Source organism: Lathyrus oleraceus, chromosome 4 (genome assembly GCF_024323335.1).
Source record: "Lathyrus oleraceus cultivar Zhongwan6 chromosome 4, CAAS_Psat_ZW6_1.0, whole genome shotgun sequence".
Classification (NCBI taxonomy): domain Eukaryota; kingdom Viridiplantae; phylum Streptophyta; class Magnoliopsida; order Fabales; family Fabaceae; genus Lathyrus; species Lathyrus oleraceus.
The window spans coordinates 472,720,578-472,737,058 of NC_066582.1; the positions used below are offsets into that span (position 1 = coordinate 472,720,578).

General features: G+C 36.9%; 2 protein-coding genes across 3 annotated transcripts; both read left to right on the plus strand.

Annotated features, from left to right (window-relative positions):
- The first annotated feature begins 1,448 nt into the window (after nucleotides 1–1,448).
- LOC127076230 (uncharacterized) lies at nucleotides 1,449–9,869 on the plus strand. 2 transcript variants are annotated; one of them, XM_051017826.1, is made up of 11 exons: nucleotides 1,449–1,615; nucleotides 2,213–2,362; nucleotides 2,466–2,648; nucleotides 2,752–2,851; nucleotides 3,006–3,036; nucleotides 4,690–4,732; nucleotides 5,307–5,459; nucleotides 5,605–7,438; nucleotides 7,564–8,860; nucleotides 9,178–9,261; nucleotides 9,353–9,869. In XM_051017826.1, the coding sequence occupies exons 2-11, from the start codon at nucleotides 2,304–2,306 to the stop codon at nucleotides 9,415–9,417; spliced, it is 3,849 nt and encodes a 1,282-aa protein (XP_050873783.1). In that variant the 5' UTR covers nucleotides 1,449–1,615; nucleotides 2,213–2,303; the 3' UTR covers nucleotides 9,418–9,869. The 2 variants fall into 2 exon arrangements, with proteins under 2 accessions (XP_050873783.1, XP_050873782.1); XM_051017825.1 differs by having other exon boundaries at nucleotides 1,516–1,735.
- Nucleotides 9,870–10,635: 766 nt separating this feature from the next.
- On the plus strand, nucleotides 10,636–16,236 carry LOC127076231 (ABC transporter B family member 19). Its single transcript, XM_051017827.1, has 8 exons — nucleotides 10,636–11,598; nucleotides 11,737–11,791; nucleotides 11,887–12,062; nucleotides 12,145–12,309; nucleotides 12,430–12,725; nucleotides 12,813–13,353; nucleotides 13,568–15,499; nucleotides 15,889–16,236. The coding sequence occupies exons 1-8, from the start codon at nucleotides 10,636–10,638 to the stop codon at nucleotides 16,234–16,236; spliced, it is 4,476 nt and encodes a 1,491-aa protein (XP_050873784.1).
- The last annotated feature ends 245 nt before the right edge of the window (nucleotides 16,237–16,481 follow it).

Sequence of the window (16,481 nt, forward strand, 5' to 3'; positions counted from 1 at the left end):
GGTTCTCTATCCAATCCTATTATATATGTATATACCATTTTGTTTTATAGTAGAATATTTCAATATAGGAGTACAAATTATAAAGTCAACTTTTTCACCTTTCATTATAATTAATTTAGATTTTAACGGTTGTACTTTGTACCTACACAATTTTGTTACTTAACAAAGTTATATAAGTTAAGGTTAACAAATTTATTTGAGTTTAGAGATGATTTATGGTCTTCAAAATGGTCCGACTAAAATTTAGGGTAAGGTTGGGGTTTATTATAACCCATCCTAATTCATCCTGGACTCACCCACGTTTATGAGTCTTTAAGTAAATCATTCTTATCCATATATTTATGTGAGTGACCTTCTCATATTAGATTTTCAATCTATATAATCTTTACGATGCCCATCCACAATCTAAAAATATTCTAGTGTGAACTTACAAAGTGGATCACCTAAGAAGACATTATAACATTCAAGTAACAGATTGTGATTTATTGATATGGTACTTTGATATCATCGCATTCTTCTCGCACACTCATTTTACAAGTGAGGGAAGATGAATGTACCCTGCAAAGACATTGCGATGCCAAAATAACGCGATGTTTATGCAAATAACAATTAGGAAATTTGATTGAGTTATCACGTTAGAAGAATGAATCCCTTATTTATAGTGTGAGCAAACTCGTATACTTCATGCAATCTATTTTCAGAATAATAGTACTCTTGAGATTGTTAATGGATAAACACAACTTTGTTATTTTTGTCAAATTGTGAAAATTTACATGAGATTTGATCGATTACTATCAACCACATGCGTTGTATGCCGTTTCTATTTTCATAATAATGATAAGTTAATAAATAAACATAATTTTCTTATTTTTGTCAAATTGTTAAAGTTTAAAAACAGAAAGACCGTCCCAAATTACAAGTTAATTTGCAGGAAAAATCATCTTAAAATTATAAACCAATGATTCATAAAGTTATTTATAATATTTTTACATTTCTTAATGAGTAAAACACTTTATAATTTAAATTGAGAGAGTGAATGTGTCAAATCTGTTAACCACCCCCACACACTATAACTTGAACAAGAAATTAACCGCTTGATAACCATTAACATTTAACACCATTAGACAATCTTAAAAGAAAAACAAAAAATGAATAAAAAAATATCAATAATCACGCAACAGTTTCAGTCAAAACTCAAGTCTCTACTCAATCAACATTCACCACAACACAAGACAACACTATAGGTTTTTCTTCTTGTCTTTTTGAACTGAAAAATCCTAGTTAGTTGCTAATTTTTTTAATAGTTAGTTATTACCGTATTAATTAACATGTGACACAGTAACAAAATTTAGTTTTTATTTTTGTTTTTTTCTTAACTAAGAGACAGGTTGTAGAGAGAGAGAGAGGAGAGAGAGAGTAGAAGAAACAGGTTTGAATTGAAAGATGAGTAAAGAAAAAACCATCTTTTTCATTGTGGGGTTTTCGTAAAACTCAATTTTATTTTAAAAAAATTAAAATTTGCTAGAAAAAAAAGAAAGAAAATGAAGAAATAGGTTCATTTGGTTCCACAGTGAGAGACACAAAAAGGAAGAGAGAAAAGGAGAGGCAAATGCTGGTACGCTTTTCATCTCTAAATCGGAGGATCGGTTAACAAAATCCAAGATCTCTCACCTTCATTCTTCATTGTTGCACTTTGCATTGGATCGTTCCATGTTTGAAAATGTTGATTTTTAGGGTTTGTTTTTTTGTTTCTAACTTTGATTTTGCACCATGCATTTTGTTTTTGTTGGACTGTGATAATGCTTGAAATTCTGTTTGTGTTTGATGTTGTGGCTTTGTGGGTTTTGCTTGGTTGGTGTTGGATTTTGGGTTTCTGTGTGAAGTATGCAAGTTTACTACTTTAGTCAAGTTTGGTCTTTTACTGAATCAGATCTATTTTTGTTATGAATTCTTTGTGGGGATTTTGGGTTTCTGTTTTGCTGCAATAAAGCTTCAATTTTGAGTTGGGATCTATTGGTGGGAGTTAGTGGGATTTCTTGAACATTTTTGTGCATCTGGGTTCTTACTTGATTTTGTGTAGTTTTCAAGTTTTATGAAAATGTGGATTTTGTTAAGTAATGCCAATTTGGGAAAAACTTATAGTTTTCTCTGATTTTTTCTGTGTGTGGTTTTAGAGAATCTACATTCTGATTTTGGGATTTCTTGTGTGCAGTTTTGCTGATTAGGATTGGTTCTGTACAAAAATGATTGTGAAAATTGAAATGATCTGAAGAGTGGTGCAGTGTTACCTTAATTAGACGAAAATGAGGTCTGACACTCTTCTTGACTATGCCGTGTTACAATTGTCTCCGAAGCGTTCAAGGTGTGATATAATTCATTGGATTTTCTGATTATGTTTCGTTGTTTTTCTGCCGATAAGAGTTTATGATCATGTTTCGTTGTTTTTCTTTATATTAAATTGGCAGATGTGAGTTGCTTGTTTCGAGTGACGGAATTACCGAAAAACTAGCATCAGGATTAGTAAAGCCATACTTGAACCATTTAAAGGTTGCAGAAGAGCAGGCTGCACTTTCCGTGCAGTCAATCAGATTAGATATTGATAGACAAAGAAATGCCGAGACGTGGTTTACGAAAGGAACATTTGAGAGGTGATGTCCGAATTAGTTTTCATTGGATTTGCTTCGTTTGTATGCGGCAGTGGCGGGCCTTTTGATTTACTTTCTGACTGTTTGGCGTTGATGATGCTCACAGGTTTGTGCGGTATGTTGGCATGCCAGAAGTTTTGGAAATGGTGAACACCTTTGATGCAGAGATGTCCCAGTTGGAAGCAGCACGGAAAATATATTCTCAGGTAATAAGAGACTTATGATCTATTAAGCACGGGCCCAAACACGACACCTACATTGGCACGGACATGGAGACACCTTTTTTACTGACATGGACACGGACATAAGCAATAACTTATTTTTTTTTATATTGCTTATATTTTGAATGCCTTATTTCAGGGGACAGGAGATCAGCGTATGGATTCACAAGGTATGTTTTTGTTTCAAATAAACTCCGGAGTGCATTCAATGTAGGCATAGAGATACATACTCTTTCTTCAGTTGTACAAAAAGTATGAAAGTAAGATATGAGACAATTATAAGTTTTAGTTATTTTGATTAGGGTGACATTTTGTCCAAATTTGAAAGTTTGATCAATATCAAAGTTCGTCATTAAACTTTATATGTTTTCCATTATTGTTTCCTCTTTGAGTATACTGTCAATGTACATAGTTGATTATAAAATAGAATAATTGTTATGATAGAATCCTCATGCCATGTTGTTTTAAGTAATTAGGCCCTTTTGGAATGTTATGTTGTTTCTGCATTGGTTTAATTATTGTTTAATTTATACTCGATATCGTCTTGATGGAAGTTCTATATCTGGATTAAGGATGACAATGGAGCGCGGCGACATTTTGTAATATACCATATACCATATATATAAAACAAATTTTAGTGATATAGTTCACAAGTCAATAGCGGTCTATCCCGCTATAGCGGAGTGGAGACCGGCCGCTATGGGAAGAGCCTTAGCGATGCATAACACTATAGCGGCCGTTATAGAATAAATAATGGGTAGCGGGGGCGGAGCAAATCCCTGCCCGGAGCGGTTTCTGTCCTGCTATCCTTTTCCCCTCTAAAAAACCAAAATTACCCCTTAAATTTAAAAAGTTTTAAGGGTAATTTTGGGGTTTTCAATCAAATTTGAGTTGAGACTCTACCCTAACCTTCCTTCATCGTGTTTTTGCACTTCAGTAGTTCCAAAAAAAAATCACAAGTTCCTTCCTCACCTCTCTCTGGACTTCGTTCTTGCCTCTACACTTCATATGTATATAAGTATTATTCATGTAATTTGTCCTAAAAATGATCAAATAGAGGCCATCCTGCTATACGCTATCCCGCTATCCCATCTTTAGGGTCAACCGTTTCAGGCCGCTACCCGGGATTGACTACTCTTCATCCCCTACAATATATAAAATAATGAAATAAATAATTTATATCATCTAAAAGCGATGGAAAATGTCACAATGCATCATATTTATATATTTAATAACAAAATAATTGTTATGCATACATGGGTATCCACAAACCGGTATCCGGTATCCATGAACAGGTATTATTTTCCCCACACTTTGAATAGATATCCATTTCTCCCTCCATTGCAAGTAATCCATATGGTATCCACGGATGCAAATATTTTTCCATCCTTAATCTAGATAGATTGAAAATGAGGTAAGAGAATTGTAGCCAGAGAAGAAAGAAACATCATATTTATTCTTAATGACACATGCTCTAGTATTTGCATCAACAAAATTGTGCTGTAGGTTCAATATTCAACAAGCCCTAGTAATCCCCTGAACTTTGATGCAGAGAAAAGAATGATAAATTGAAGAAGTTTAGAAAAACTCTAGAAAGAAAAAGTTGAGATTAAAATGTTTATTTCATTGTAACGTAAACAATTTAGCCAAAGTCTTCATTGGTCTGATATGTTATGTTATATTTATTATATTGAGCTTGTTGGTATGAATGACAACATGGAAGGGACTACGAATTAGGCATGTTGATATAAGAGTTTTGGTTTCATAAGTCTCAGTTTGATAATAACACACACAGTGATAATATTTTGATCAATTTGCTCCAGGTGGGGAAGGAACAAGAGTCATCGCTGCGACAGATGCAACAACGTAATATTTCTATCCATTTTCATTGTATCTGGGTGCATTACATCTTGCATTGCATGTTTTTTTTTTCTGTCGTATATATATCCTCTACTGTGATCAGAGATAAGAAACTTTGCAGCTATATATCTCAAGATAAGAGACTTTCACGTATCGATATTGTGAGATATAATAATCACTAATCTAAGATTAAGAGCAGATGTAATTATGTTAAACAGAAAGTTGGATATTACCTCATCTAGAAAAGAAAAGAAAAGAAAATCTGGCAGAAGATGATTCAGGAAAATGAGAAGAAGACCAACCAATATAGGCCTTTTGTAAGAAAGGATTGGTTATATATGGAAGATAGCTTGATCAATCTTATATAAGATGAATTGGTAAAGATTACACATCTACATAAATGATTTTAATGTACACGTCCATTCCGACAACGAAAACTTAACCGTAAAAGACATTCCAATTAGTAGTAGTTGTAAGACTATGTTCCTCTGAAACTGATAGGTTTATTTACTGATAATGAACAATTTGTTGCTGATGTTGTTATTGTTATTAATTGTTTTTGTTATTACCACTTGTACAGGAAGGAACTTCTTAGAGCTATTGATGTGAGATTGAGTGCAGTTAGGCAGGACTTAACCACAGCTTATGCTACTGCATCAGCATCTGGCTTTAACCCTCACACTGTCTCTCATCTCAAACATTTCGCACATCATTTTCGCTCTCATCGCTTGAAGTAACCACCGATTTTCTATATTGCATTTAATAGTTATAAAAGCCTCTAATCATTTTATTATTAAAAGTATTAATATTTTTTATTTTTTATTTATTTTTAAATGACTAATATACCCTCGTGCTGTTTTTTTATTGATTTATTATAGTGAAGCGTGTACGAAGTATATGTCTGTGTACGAAAGAAGACCGGACATAATTATCCAACACGATCTGCCACGTGGCGATGAGAGGGACCTTCGTTCATCGGTTAACTCCGACATGTCCATTGACAACGACGATGATCAGGCCCAAGCCCAAACCGAGGCCCAAGAACAAAACAAGACTTCCACGTGGCAAGCGCCCAAGGCCTTTACAACTTCCACATCGCTAAGACGTAACAATGACACCAACAGCAACGTTGTAATAATAAACCAGAAAGACGAAACGAAAGACAACAACAACAACGACACGAGCAATAAAGAAGAGACCGAGTCATCGTCGCCGGCCCCGTCGCCGACTCAGTTGCCGTCGTCTCCAACACCGGCTCCCTCGGGGCGGCGGCTCAGTGTTCAAGACCGAATCAACTTGTTCGAGAAGAAGCAAAAAGAGAATACCACGGGAAAACCGGTGGAGCTTCGGAGAATGTCCTCCGATATTTTGCGAAGGTGGAGTGGAAGCAGTGACATGAGCATTGACGTCAGCATCGAGAAAAAACTTTCTGAAAACCCTTCGTCTTCAGCAGAAAATAAGTCTATTGCTACAACCTCCATAGATAACAACAATAATAATAATCATAATAATAATAATAGTATTAATTCGGACAAGGTTGTGAAAACTGAACAAGGGTCTTCTCAGGAGAGTTGTGACGTTTCGGTTTTTGATGAAGAGAGGAGTGGAGGAGGAGTAGGGTTCAAGGATCAAGTGGGTGTTTCTGGGACGCTAATGAAAGGTTCATCTGATAGGTACGAGGTTACTGTTGATGATAATAAAGATGTTGATGATGTTAAGTCTCATGGTGGTGTGAAAAGTAATGTGGTTCCCACGTCACTTAGTAGGGTCCAGCGTAGTCATTCTAGGTCTCTTTCAGCTCAGTTTGAAGGTGGTGGTGGTGGTGTTGGACTCAAATCAAAGGAACCTTCTACTTCTTCTCATTCTTCTTCTGTTGTTATAAACGGTGTTACTCAATCTACAACTCAGCCTCAGTTGAGATCTTTTGCGGTAGAAAATGAGGATTTGAAGAATCAGGTCAAGGAAGAGGATTCTCAAGTCATGAAAACTAGGTATCAGAAACCTCTACCTTCAAGTTCGGAGCAAACCGGGATGTCACGGAGTAAAAGGGATGAAATTCGGCGTGCTAATGATAATGAAAGTACTAAGTTGAACCATCCTGGTAAAAAGAATGTTCTGGAGAGTCAGGATAATGCCCGTGTAACCGCCGTGCCTTTAGAGCAGAATCCGAGAGTAAGGCAGTCTAAAGGTAATCAGGAGATGCATGATGAGCTGAAACTGAAGGCAGATGAGCTTGAAAAGCTTTTTGCTGAGCATAAACTGAGGGTTCCTGGAGACCAATCTGGTACTGCACGGAGGATCGAGCCTGCTGATGCACGTGTTGAACAGGCTGTTAACTTGCAGTCTAGAAGACCTGCAGCGGGGGATTCAACTCCTCAGCCGCCTTCTAGAAGCAGTGTGCCTGAACCAGCTACAAGCTCTGGCGTTAAGACGCTTACAAAGACGGTGGATAGTCAGAATTATGGAGATGAGTCCAGAGGAAAGTTTTATGAAAAGTACATGAAGAAGAGGAATGCTAAACTTCAGGAAGAGTGGAGTGTGAACAGATCAGAGAAGGAAGCTCGGATGCGGGCCATGCAGGATAGTCTTGACCGGAGTAAGGCTGAGATGATAGCCAAGTTTTCAGGGTCTATAAGCAGACAAAATTCAACAGGAGGTTCTCAACGCGCCGAGAAACTTGGATACAACAAACCAAATATTAAGAGAGACCAGGTAACCATTTTTTGCGTTGTTGTTTTTGTTGCTATGTTTAAATCTTCTACAAAGTCAAGTTTGTTTTGACATTTAAAGCTTAAAATCCATTATGTTTCTAATTTAAATCCCTTATTTTTCAACAGCATCCCATAGATTCCTTTCAGAATGACGAGGATGAAGATCTTTCTGAATTTTCGGAAGAAAAGATGTATGGTGCTTCAAAGCAAAGTAGGAAGGTTTTTCCTAACAGGAATGTGTCTTCAGGCACACCTCGCACAACAGCAGTGTCAGTGTCACGTTCATCTGGAAGACGGAAAGACAATCCTCTTGCTCAGTCTGTTCCAAACTTCTCCGATTTAAGAAAAGAAAATACAAAGCCTTCTTCTGGAGTCAGTAAACCAACCCGCTCTCAGTTGAGAAACTTCCCCCGTAGCAAAAGCACTAATGAAGATGAGCAAGGTATCAAGGAAGAGAAGCTAAGACAAAATCTGTCTTTACGGAAGAGCTCTGCCAACCCTGCAGAGTTTAAGGATTTGTCCTCTTTGAACTCAGATGGGATTGTTTTGACTCCATTGAAATTTGATTTGGATGAGTCTGATCTGGACCCTTATGATCAATCATCCAGATCTTTCCTTAAAAAGGGTAGTACAGCAGGCCCTGGTTTTGTAGGCAGTGCTATGAGGATGAAAGCTTCAATGACATCTGATACTGAGAAAAATAAAGAATTTAATGACCTAGAATTTGATATGGAAGATTCATTCCATTCGGCCATAGAAGAACAGGATGAAATTGGAAGTGTGGCTATTGAAGATAGTGCTTATAATAATAACGGGAAGATTAGTCCGAGCCAGGAATCTGGTAATTCTGGGTCTGAAATTGGTGATTCTACAAGGTCTCTTGCTCAAGTAGACCCTATTTTAGGGGGTGAAATGCCTAATGCATATCAATCAACTTTCAACGGTGTTGGATCGCTGCAGGACTCTCCAGTTGAAAGTCCCGTATCCTGGAACTCACGTGTGCCTCATCCTTTTTCTTACACGCACGAGTCTTCTGACATTGATGCTTCTATAGATTCTCCAATTGGAAGCCCTGCTTGGAATTCTCGTTCCCTTATCCAGGGTGAAAATGACGCTGCTCGAATGAGGAAAAAATGGGGTAGTGCTCAAAAACCTTATCTGGCTAATTCGTCCCAAAATCAACCCCGCAAAGATGTCACGAAAGGCTTTAAGCGATTACTTAAGTTTGGGAGAAAAACTCGCGGGTCAGAGACTTTGGCTGATTGGATCTCCGCTACAACTTCTGAAGGAGATGATGATATGGAAGATGGCCGAGATCTAGCCAACCGGTCCTCAGAAGACTTGAGGAAATCGAGAATGGGATTCTCTCACGGTCATCCTTCTGATGACAGCTTCAATGAAAGTGAGCTGTTCAACGAACAGGGTAACCTATTATTTACTCAAATTTCTTCTTATTGATCAACATGCTTGATTACATCTTGCACATAAACTTAAACCTTTTTAAAATTCTTTTTGCCCATTTCTTGTGACAGCCTGCATCTGGGAAATAGATCCTTCTTCATCTTTGCATCTCTTTGCTCATTTTGATGAATGATTCTTCTTTTGTAACTATCATGATTTCTCTTTTTGGTCATGCATGTTCATGTCTAGATACTAAAATTTTCACTTTTTTGTGTATTTTGTTCAATGGATAAATATGAATCAGTTTGTAATTGATAAACTGATTCTCAATTCTGGCAGTTCAATCCTTACAAAGCTCTATTCCCGCACCTCCGGCCCATTTTAAACTGAGGGATGATCATATATCAGGAAGTTCATTAAAAGGTGATGCTTATGCATTCTTATTTGTCTCAGATTTATTAGTATCATTCACGCAACAACATAAAATTTACACATTAATTTCCATTTTGTGCAGCTCCCAAATCATTCTTTTCGCTCCCGACTTTCCGAAGCAAGGGAAGTGACTCGAAACCTAGATGATATTTCACCGAGTTGGGTCTGTCAACTGATTCGAGTCATCTTCAATGGTAGGGTGTAAAGGAAAGCATAAAAAAATTATGATACATAAAGGAGAGTTAGGCATGATACAGTGCATCTATATGAAAGATATATAATATGGAGTAATGTACATTTTCTTGGATTCACGAGTTTTTTTTACCTTTGATTTAGTTAGTCATGGTTGTGTTTAAATATGCTGCATACTAGTGCAGTGTCTTTGTAATTTTGGAAGTAGTGGCATTCTTTTTTCGCGTTTTTTTTACTTCGATTTACCTGTGTGATGATGATGTATATCAGAGTTGAACTCTTGTTAGTCAGTATAGTCAGAATTAAGAGTAATGTGATTGCGGAGTATGATATTAGCTTTTTGAAAAAGATTATTTCCCTCCTTTATGAACAAACAAATAAGAAATATTGAAATCTTTGCCACTTCAGTGTTATTCTTTACTGAATCATTCATCACTGTACTCTTTGTATGTATAAGAAACTCAAGGACATGATTACAAGACTAGTTCAAAAATGTAAAAACAACTGTACTAAAACAAACTTCTGTCTGTGCACTTACTATCCAACGTTAGCTGTCACAATATCCATTTGATATCTCTTATGAAGCAATTTTATCAATCAACAAGTGATGATTTTTTTTTACTTCCTTGGTTTAAACGTAAAACTAGCTCAGTTATTTGTTTAAGCACCAAAGCAATCAACTTTGTATGGTTACTAACTAGGTTAGTATTTGTTTGTTTCTTCTTTTTCTTTTCCTCAAATATTCCTTTTTCAAAATCCTTGGTCTAGTTTTTCACTTTTTAATAATATATGATACATCATAATAAGGAAAGGCAACAACAAGATACTTTCGAAATAAGTATATTCTGTTCTTATTAGAGGAAAGAGAGTTTGACATAAGACAACAATAAATAACTACATAACATAAGTCACTTCAAAAGTTCATTACCAACATTATCCTCTAAATGAAGTGTCTTAAACTAATTAACTATGCTTAATGCTATTGCTATGCCGGCCATATAGCAATATATGCCGTCCTAGTACAACAATGTCTGCATAAATATATTATACTAAATTTTCATTAAATTGGACCAATCTCTATGTACACTAATCACAAAGTTGAACATTTGATCACTTTCTCTACAAATTATTGTTAAAAAAACCAAACACTGGCAGCTAGGTAGCTAGCTAGCCATGGCTGATTCTTCCTTTGAGATAGACATCAACCAGAGAAGACACTATCCAACTCCAGTGAGTTATCAGAGTGTATCTGGCTCTAGCTCCTTCATACATTCCACTTCTCGAAGCAATGCGACTCCAAGAACGAGAAGAACTCGCCGCAACAAAATTCCATCCACACCCTTTGCCTCAGACGATGACCGTTCATGGCAAAGTGAAGTTTCGTGGAAGTTTGAACCAACCGGGTTGCGTGAACATAGCACAAATTTCGGGTCTGTTCTTAGTCCATGGCCAACCAACTCCGCCTCTGATCGTAGTCGTGTGTTTCGCCAGTCGGCTAATGACTATTACCTTTCTAGAATAGGCGGTTTTCGTGGCCATAGAGACTCAACAAATGAACATTCTTCGTATGGGAGAGTTGAGCTTAGGAGCCATGTTGCTAGGGACAATAATGATCATAGTTACTTTGATCAATATAGTGGATTCTCCAAATTGGGAATCATCAAAGAAGGAGTTAGTAACGGAAATCGTAATATTAATAATAAGACTAGTCCGTTAGCAGAGGAAGACGAGCTCAGTGTGATCGATTATAGTATATCAGATGAACATGTTAAACGTGATCGCGATCATGGTCATGCAGTACCACCAAACGGTAGAAAATCTCCTAGTCAAAATTATGGTGGTGGTGGTTATAGTCATTATGAGAGTAAAATGGTATCAGGCTTTGATGATGAAGGTGATGAGGATATCGATGAGGATGATGATGATGCTGCAGGTCCTCCAAAGAATGTTGGGCTGTTTAGCTTGTTTAGATATACAAGAAATTGGGATTGGTTACTTGTGTTTATCGGCTGTGTAGGAGCTCTTATAAATGGCGGATCACTTCCTTGGTATTCTTATCTTTTTGGAAACTTGGTTAACAAGCTTTCAAGAGAAGCGAAAAATGACAAAGCTCAATTGATGAAGGATGTAGAGCAGGTATACTAATTCTCCTAATTTACTATAGTTAGAACTTGAATCGTTCGATCTTTAATCCAATGGTCTGAATCGCACGACTATGTCAGATGCGTGATTTGGAGCAACTTTTCATTGTCTTACTCTTATTATAATTTTCAGATATGTGTATTTATGACTGGCTTAGCTGCAGTTGTGGTAGTTGGAGCATATATGGGTAAGGAGATTAACTCATTAAATCACTAATTAATCATATTTGTCTAGAACAAATGATGTATCAACAGCGATTTTTTTGATGACTAAAATCGGCAGAGATTACATGTTGGAGACTAGTCGGGGAGAGATCAGCTCAACGAATAAGAACCGAGTATCTAAGAGCAATTCTTCGACAGGACATAAGTTTCTTCGATACGGAGATTAATACCGGTGATATCATGCATGGAATTGCTAGCGATGTTGCACAAATTCAAGAAGTTATGGGAGAAAAGGTTAATTAACTCCTGTTAATATTTTTCTGCTAAGAAAAACTTTGAAGTTACATTCTTAACAAGTTATTTGATCCGAATGCAGATGGCTCACTTCATTCATCATGTGTTTACATTCATATGTGGATATGCAGTTGGGTTTAAAAGATCATGGAAAGTATCATTGGTTGTATTCTCAGTCACACCATTAACAATGTTATGTGGTATGACTTACAAAGCACTTTATGGTGGCCTAACCGCAAAAGAAGAAGTAAGATCAAAACAAACACATAACTATTTTTCGTTAATTTTGATACACCATCAGTGTATATCAGTTAAATCCTTACATACGTTCGTTCTTAATTACTTGATATATATTTTTTGTATGAAGGCTTCTTATAGGAAAGCTGGTAGCATTGCGGAGCAGGCTATAAGTTCGATTAGGACAGTGTTTTCTTTTGTTGCTGAAAGCCAATTGGGTGAAAAATATTCTGAATTACTTGAAAAATCAGCTCCAATTGGAGCTAGAATTGGTTTTGCTAAAGGTGCAGGAATGGGTGTTATCTACTTAGTAACATATTCTACATGGGCTTTGGCTTTTTGGTATGGTTCTATCTTAATTTCCAAGGGTGAACTTGATGGTGGTTCTGCTATTGCTTGTTTCTTTGGTGTCAATGTTGGTGGAAGGTGTGTTTTCGTGTCTCTCTAACTTTGTTTATAACGTTCCATTCGACTGTTTTCTCATATGTTACTTATTTATTTGTTTATTGACAGAGGCTTGGCATTGGCACTTTCATATTTCGCGCAATTTGCACAAGGAACTGTTGCAGCAAGCCGCGTGTTCTATATTATAGACAGAATTCCTGAGATTGATCCATATAATTCTGAGGGTAGGAAGCTTTCATCTGCTCGCGGAAGGATTGAGTTAAAGAATGTTAGTTTTGCATATCCATCTCGTCCGGATTCACTTATACTTAATTCCATTAATTTGGTATTTCCATCTTCGAAAACATTGGCATTGGTTGGTGCAAGTGGAGGTGGAAAATCAACTATCTTTGCTCTCATAGAAAGGTTCTATGACCCTATAGAAGGGATTGTTACCTTGGATGGTCATGATTTGAGGTCACTGCAAGTAAAGTGGTTAAGAGATCAAATTGGGATGGTTGGTCAAGAGCCGATTCTGTTTGCTACATCTATACTCGAAAATGTGATGATGGGGAAAGATAATGCAACCAAGGAAGAAGCGATTTCTGCCTGTATTGCTGCTGATGCTCACAAGTTCATCTCTAGCTTGCCGTTACGTTATGACACTCAGGTTCAGTAATCAATCACAAAAATCTTTCGCCATTTCTAGATTAATAAATACTCAACAAAAGTATTGTTACAAATATTGCTATAATCGCTATTTGACAACATTTGTACTAAATAGCGTATTGCAGAACAATAGCGATTTGTTCAAATACTGCTACGCTATAGAAGCTATTTATGGTTTGACTCTTACCAATAGAAAGTATCATTTTCTTTTGCAGGTTGGTGATAGAGGCACAAAACTTTCAGGAGGTCAAAAGCAAAGAATTGCATTGGCTAGAGCAATGATAAAAAATCCCAAAATTCTTCTTTTAGATGAACCGACTAGTGCTCTTGACGCTGAGTCGGAGGCTGCAGTCCAAAGGGCCATTGACAAGATTTCTGCAGGCAGAACAACCATTGTCATTGCTCATAGGATAGCTACGGTGAAGAATGCCGATGCCATTGTAGTTCTTGAACATGGTTCTGTAACTGAGATCGGTGACCATCGCCAGCTTATGGCGAAATCTGGAACCTACTACAACCTTGTCAAACTTGCAACTGAATCCATTTCAAAACCTCTTCCTGTAGAAAGTCGCATGCAAAAAACCAACGATTTATCGTCTATCAATAATAAATATGCTTCTGATATAGCAAAATCAAGTTATCTAGTCGATATCTCGAGGTCTAAGCACATGGATTCAATGAAGGATGAGAGTCAAGAAGATACTGAAGACAAACAAGATAAAAAGCCAAGAAAATACAAACTTTCTGAGGTATGGAAATTGCAAAAGCCGGAGTTTATGATGCTATCTTCCGGCCTTGTTATGGGAATGTTTGCAGGCGCTTTTCTTTCCCTTTTTCCATTGGTTTTAGGCATATCCCTTGGAGTATATTTTGACAATGATACTTCAAAAATGAAAAGAGATGTAGGTTACCTTTGTTTAGTACTTGTCGGACTCGGATTCGGTTGCATACTTTCCATGACAGGACAACAAGGTTTATGTGGTTGGGCAGGTTCAAAACTAACCCTTAGGGTTAGAAACCTCTTGTTTCAATCAATACTAAGACAAGAACCTGGATGGTTTGATTTTGATGAAAACTCGACCGGTGTATTAGTATCAAGACTCTCAATAGACGCGGTTAGTTTCCGTTCAGTACTCGGCGACAGATTCTCAGTACTTCTTATGGGATTGAGTTCAGCTGCTGTTGGACTTGGCGTGTCCTTCGCCTTTAATGTGAAACTAACCCTTGTTGCAGCTGCTGTAACTCCTTTGACCCTTGGTGCAAGTTACATAAACTTGATCATAAACATTGGTCCGAAAATCGATAACAACTCGTATGCAAGAGCTAGCAATATCGCTTCCGGTGCAGTTTCGAATATTAGGACAGTTGCTACATTTTCTGCTCAGGAACAGATAGTTAAATCCTTTGATAAAGCCTTATCAGAACCAAGGAAAAAATCATTAAAAAGTTCACAGCTTCAAGGTCTTGTTTTTGGACTCTTTCAAGGTGCTATGTATGCATCATACACCTTAACTCTTTGGTTCGGCGCATATCTTGTAAAACACGACGAAGGAAAATTTGAAGATGTTTATAAGATTTTTCTCATTCTTGTTTTGAGTTCGTTTTCTGTTGGACAACTAGCTGGTTTAGCACCTGATACTTCTATGGCCGCTACATCAATTCCTGCAGTTCAAGATGTTATAAACAGAAAACCATTGATAGGAAATGATGGAAGAAAAACTAGAAAAGTTGATAAATCAAAGAGCTTCAAAATAGAATTCAAAATGGTGACATTTGCATATCCATCAAGGCCTGAGATAACTGTGTTGAGGGATTTCTGTTTGAAGGTTAAAGGCGGAAGTACTGTGGCATTGGTGGGACCAAGTGGATCAGGAAAATCAACCGTTGTGTGGATGACACAACGGTTTTATGATCCTGATCAAGGGAAGGTTACGATGAGTGGTGTCGATTTGAGGGAGATTGATGTAAAGTGGTTGAGGAGACAAATTGGTTTGGTTGGTCAAGAACCTGCACTTTTTGCTGGGAGTATAAGGGAAAATATTGCATTTGGTGACCAAAAGGCCTCATGGGCCGAAATTGAAGCTGCTGCAATGGAGGCTTACATTCACAAGTTTATCAGTGGACTTCCTCAGGGTTATGAAACTCAGGTATGTTAATAGAAACTCAATCATTCCACTAAAGCAAAATCATATTGATATGAAAAATATAGAACACTGACAACCAGATTCCATATGGTTTTGTAGCACTGACACTTCAGATTAAACGCGTACTCTGTGTATGACCCATGTTAGAGTCTAACAAGACATTTCACTTTTACATGTTACATTCAATCACTGTAATTTTTTCAAATTGTAATTAGTTACTGGTGTCTACATATCAGTGTCGTGTCTGGTGTCTGTGTCAGTGCTTCATAAAGAAAATCCACGTAGTCACATAGTCAATAAGTCGGGGCTGTCGTTTTACATGATTTTTCCAACACCCTTCTATTAATAAACATATGGTTAATGATTTATAATATTCTCTCTATATACTATAGGTTGGTGAGAGTGGAGTCCAATTATCAGGTGGACAAAAACAAAGAATAGCTATAGCAAGAGCAATATTGAAGAAATCAAAGGTACTTCTACTTGATGAAGCAAGTAGTGCATTGGACTTGGAATCAGAAAAACACATCCAAGAAGCTCTTAAGAATGTTTCCAAAGAGGCAACAACAATAATCGTTGCTCACCGTCTTTCCACAATCAGAGAAGCCGATAAAATTGCAGTGATGAGAAATGGTGAAGTTGTTGAGTATGGTAGCCATGACACTCTTATTTCTTCACTTCAAAATGGTTTGTATGCTAGCCTTGTTAGAGCTGAGACTGAAGCCAATGCATTTTCTTGATCCTTAAATTCTGAGCATGTAATGTTATAGTGAATATAGTAGTTCTTATGTGTGACATAATACAAATGAAATGATCCATTGGCCAAAATGAATTGGATTAAGATAGAAAATTGTCAGTGTTTCAAAGTGTGAAATTTTACTACAGAAATGCAATTAGAAGAACTTACCTTGTAACCGACATTTGAAATGTATAACTACAATCACAGGAGAAAAAATCCATGATGGAGAGCTAGAGCACATGCTCG

What these genes read in the sequence shown, in the direction of transcription:
- LOC127076231 (XM_051017827.1), top strand. Translation starts at nt 10,636, where the DNA reads ATGGCTGATTCTTCCTTTGAGATAGACATCAACCAGAGAAGACACTAT. An exon ending in TGATGAAGGATGTAGAGCAG is followed by an intron (nt 11,599 to 11,736) that starts GTATACTAATTC and finishes TATAATTTTCAG; the next exon opens with ATATGTGTATTTATGACTGG. An exon ending in CGTTACGTTATGACACTCAG is followed by an intron (nt 13,354 to 13,567) that starts GTTCAGTAATCA and finishes TTTCTTTTGCAG; the next exon opens with GTTGGTGATAGAGGCACAAA.
- LOC127076230 (XM_051017826.1), top strand. Translation starts at nt 2,304, where the DNA reads ATGAGGTCTGACACTCTTCTTGACTATGCCGTGTTACAATTGTCTCCG. An exon ending in CACGGAAAATATATTCTCAG is followed by an intron (nt 2,852 to 3,005) that starts GTAATAAGAGAC and finishes GCCTTATTTCAG; the next exon opens with GGGACAGGAGATCAGCGTAT. An exon ending in GCTGCGACAGATGCAACAAC is followed by an intron (nt 4,733 to 5,306) that starts GTAATATTTCTA and finishes CCACTTGTACAG; the next exon opens with GAAGGAACTTCTTAGAGCTA.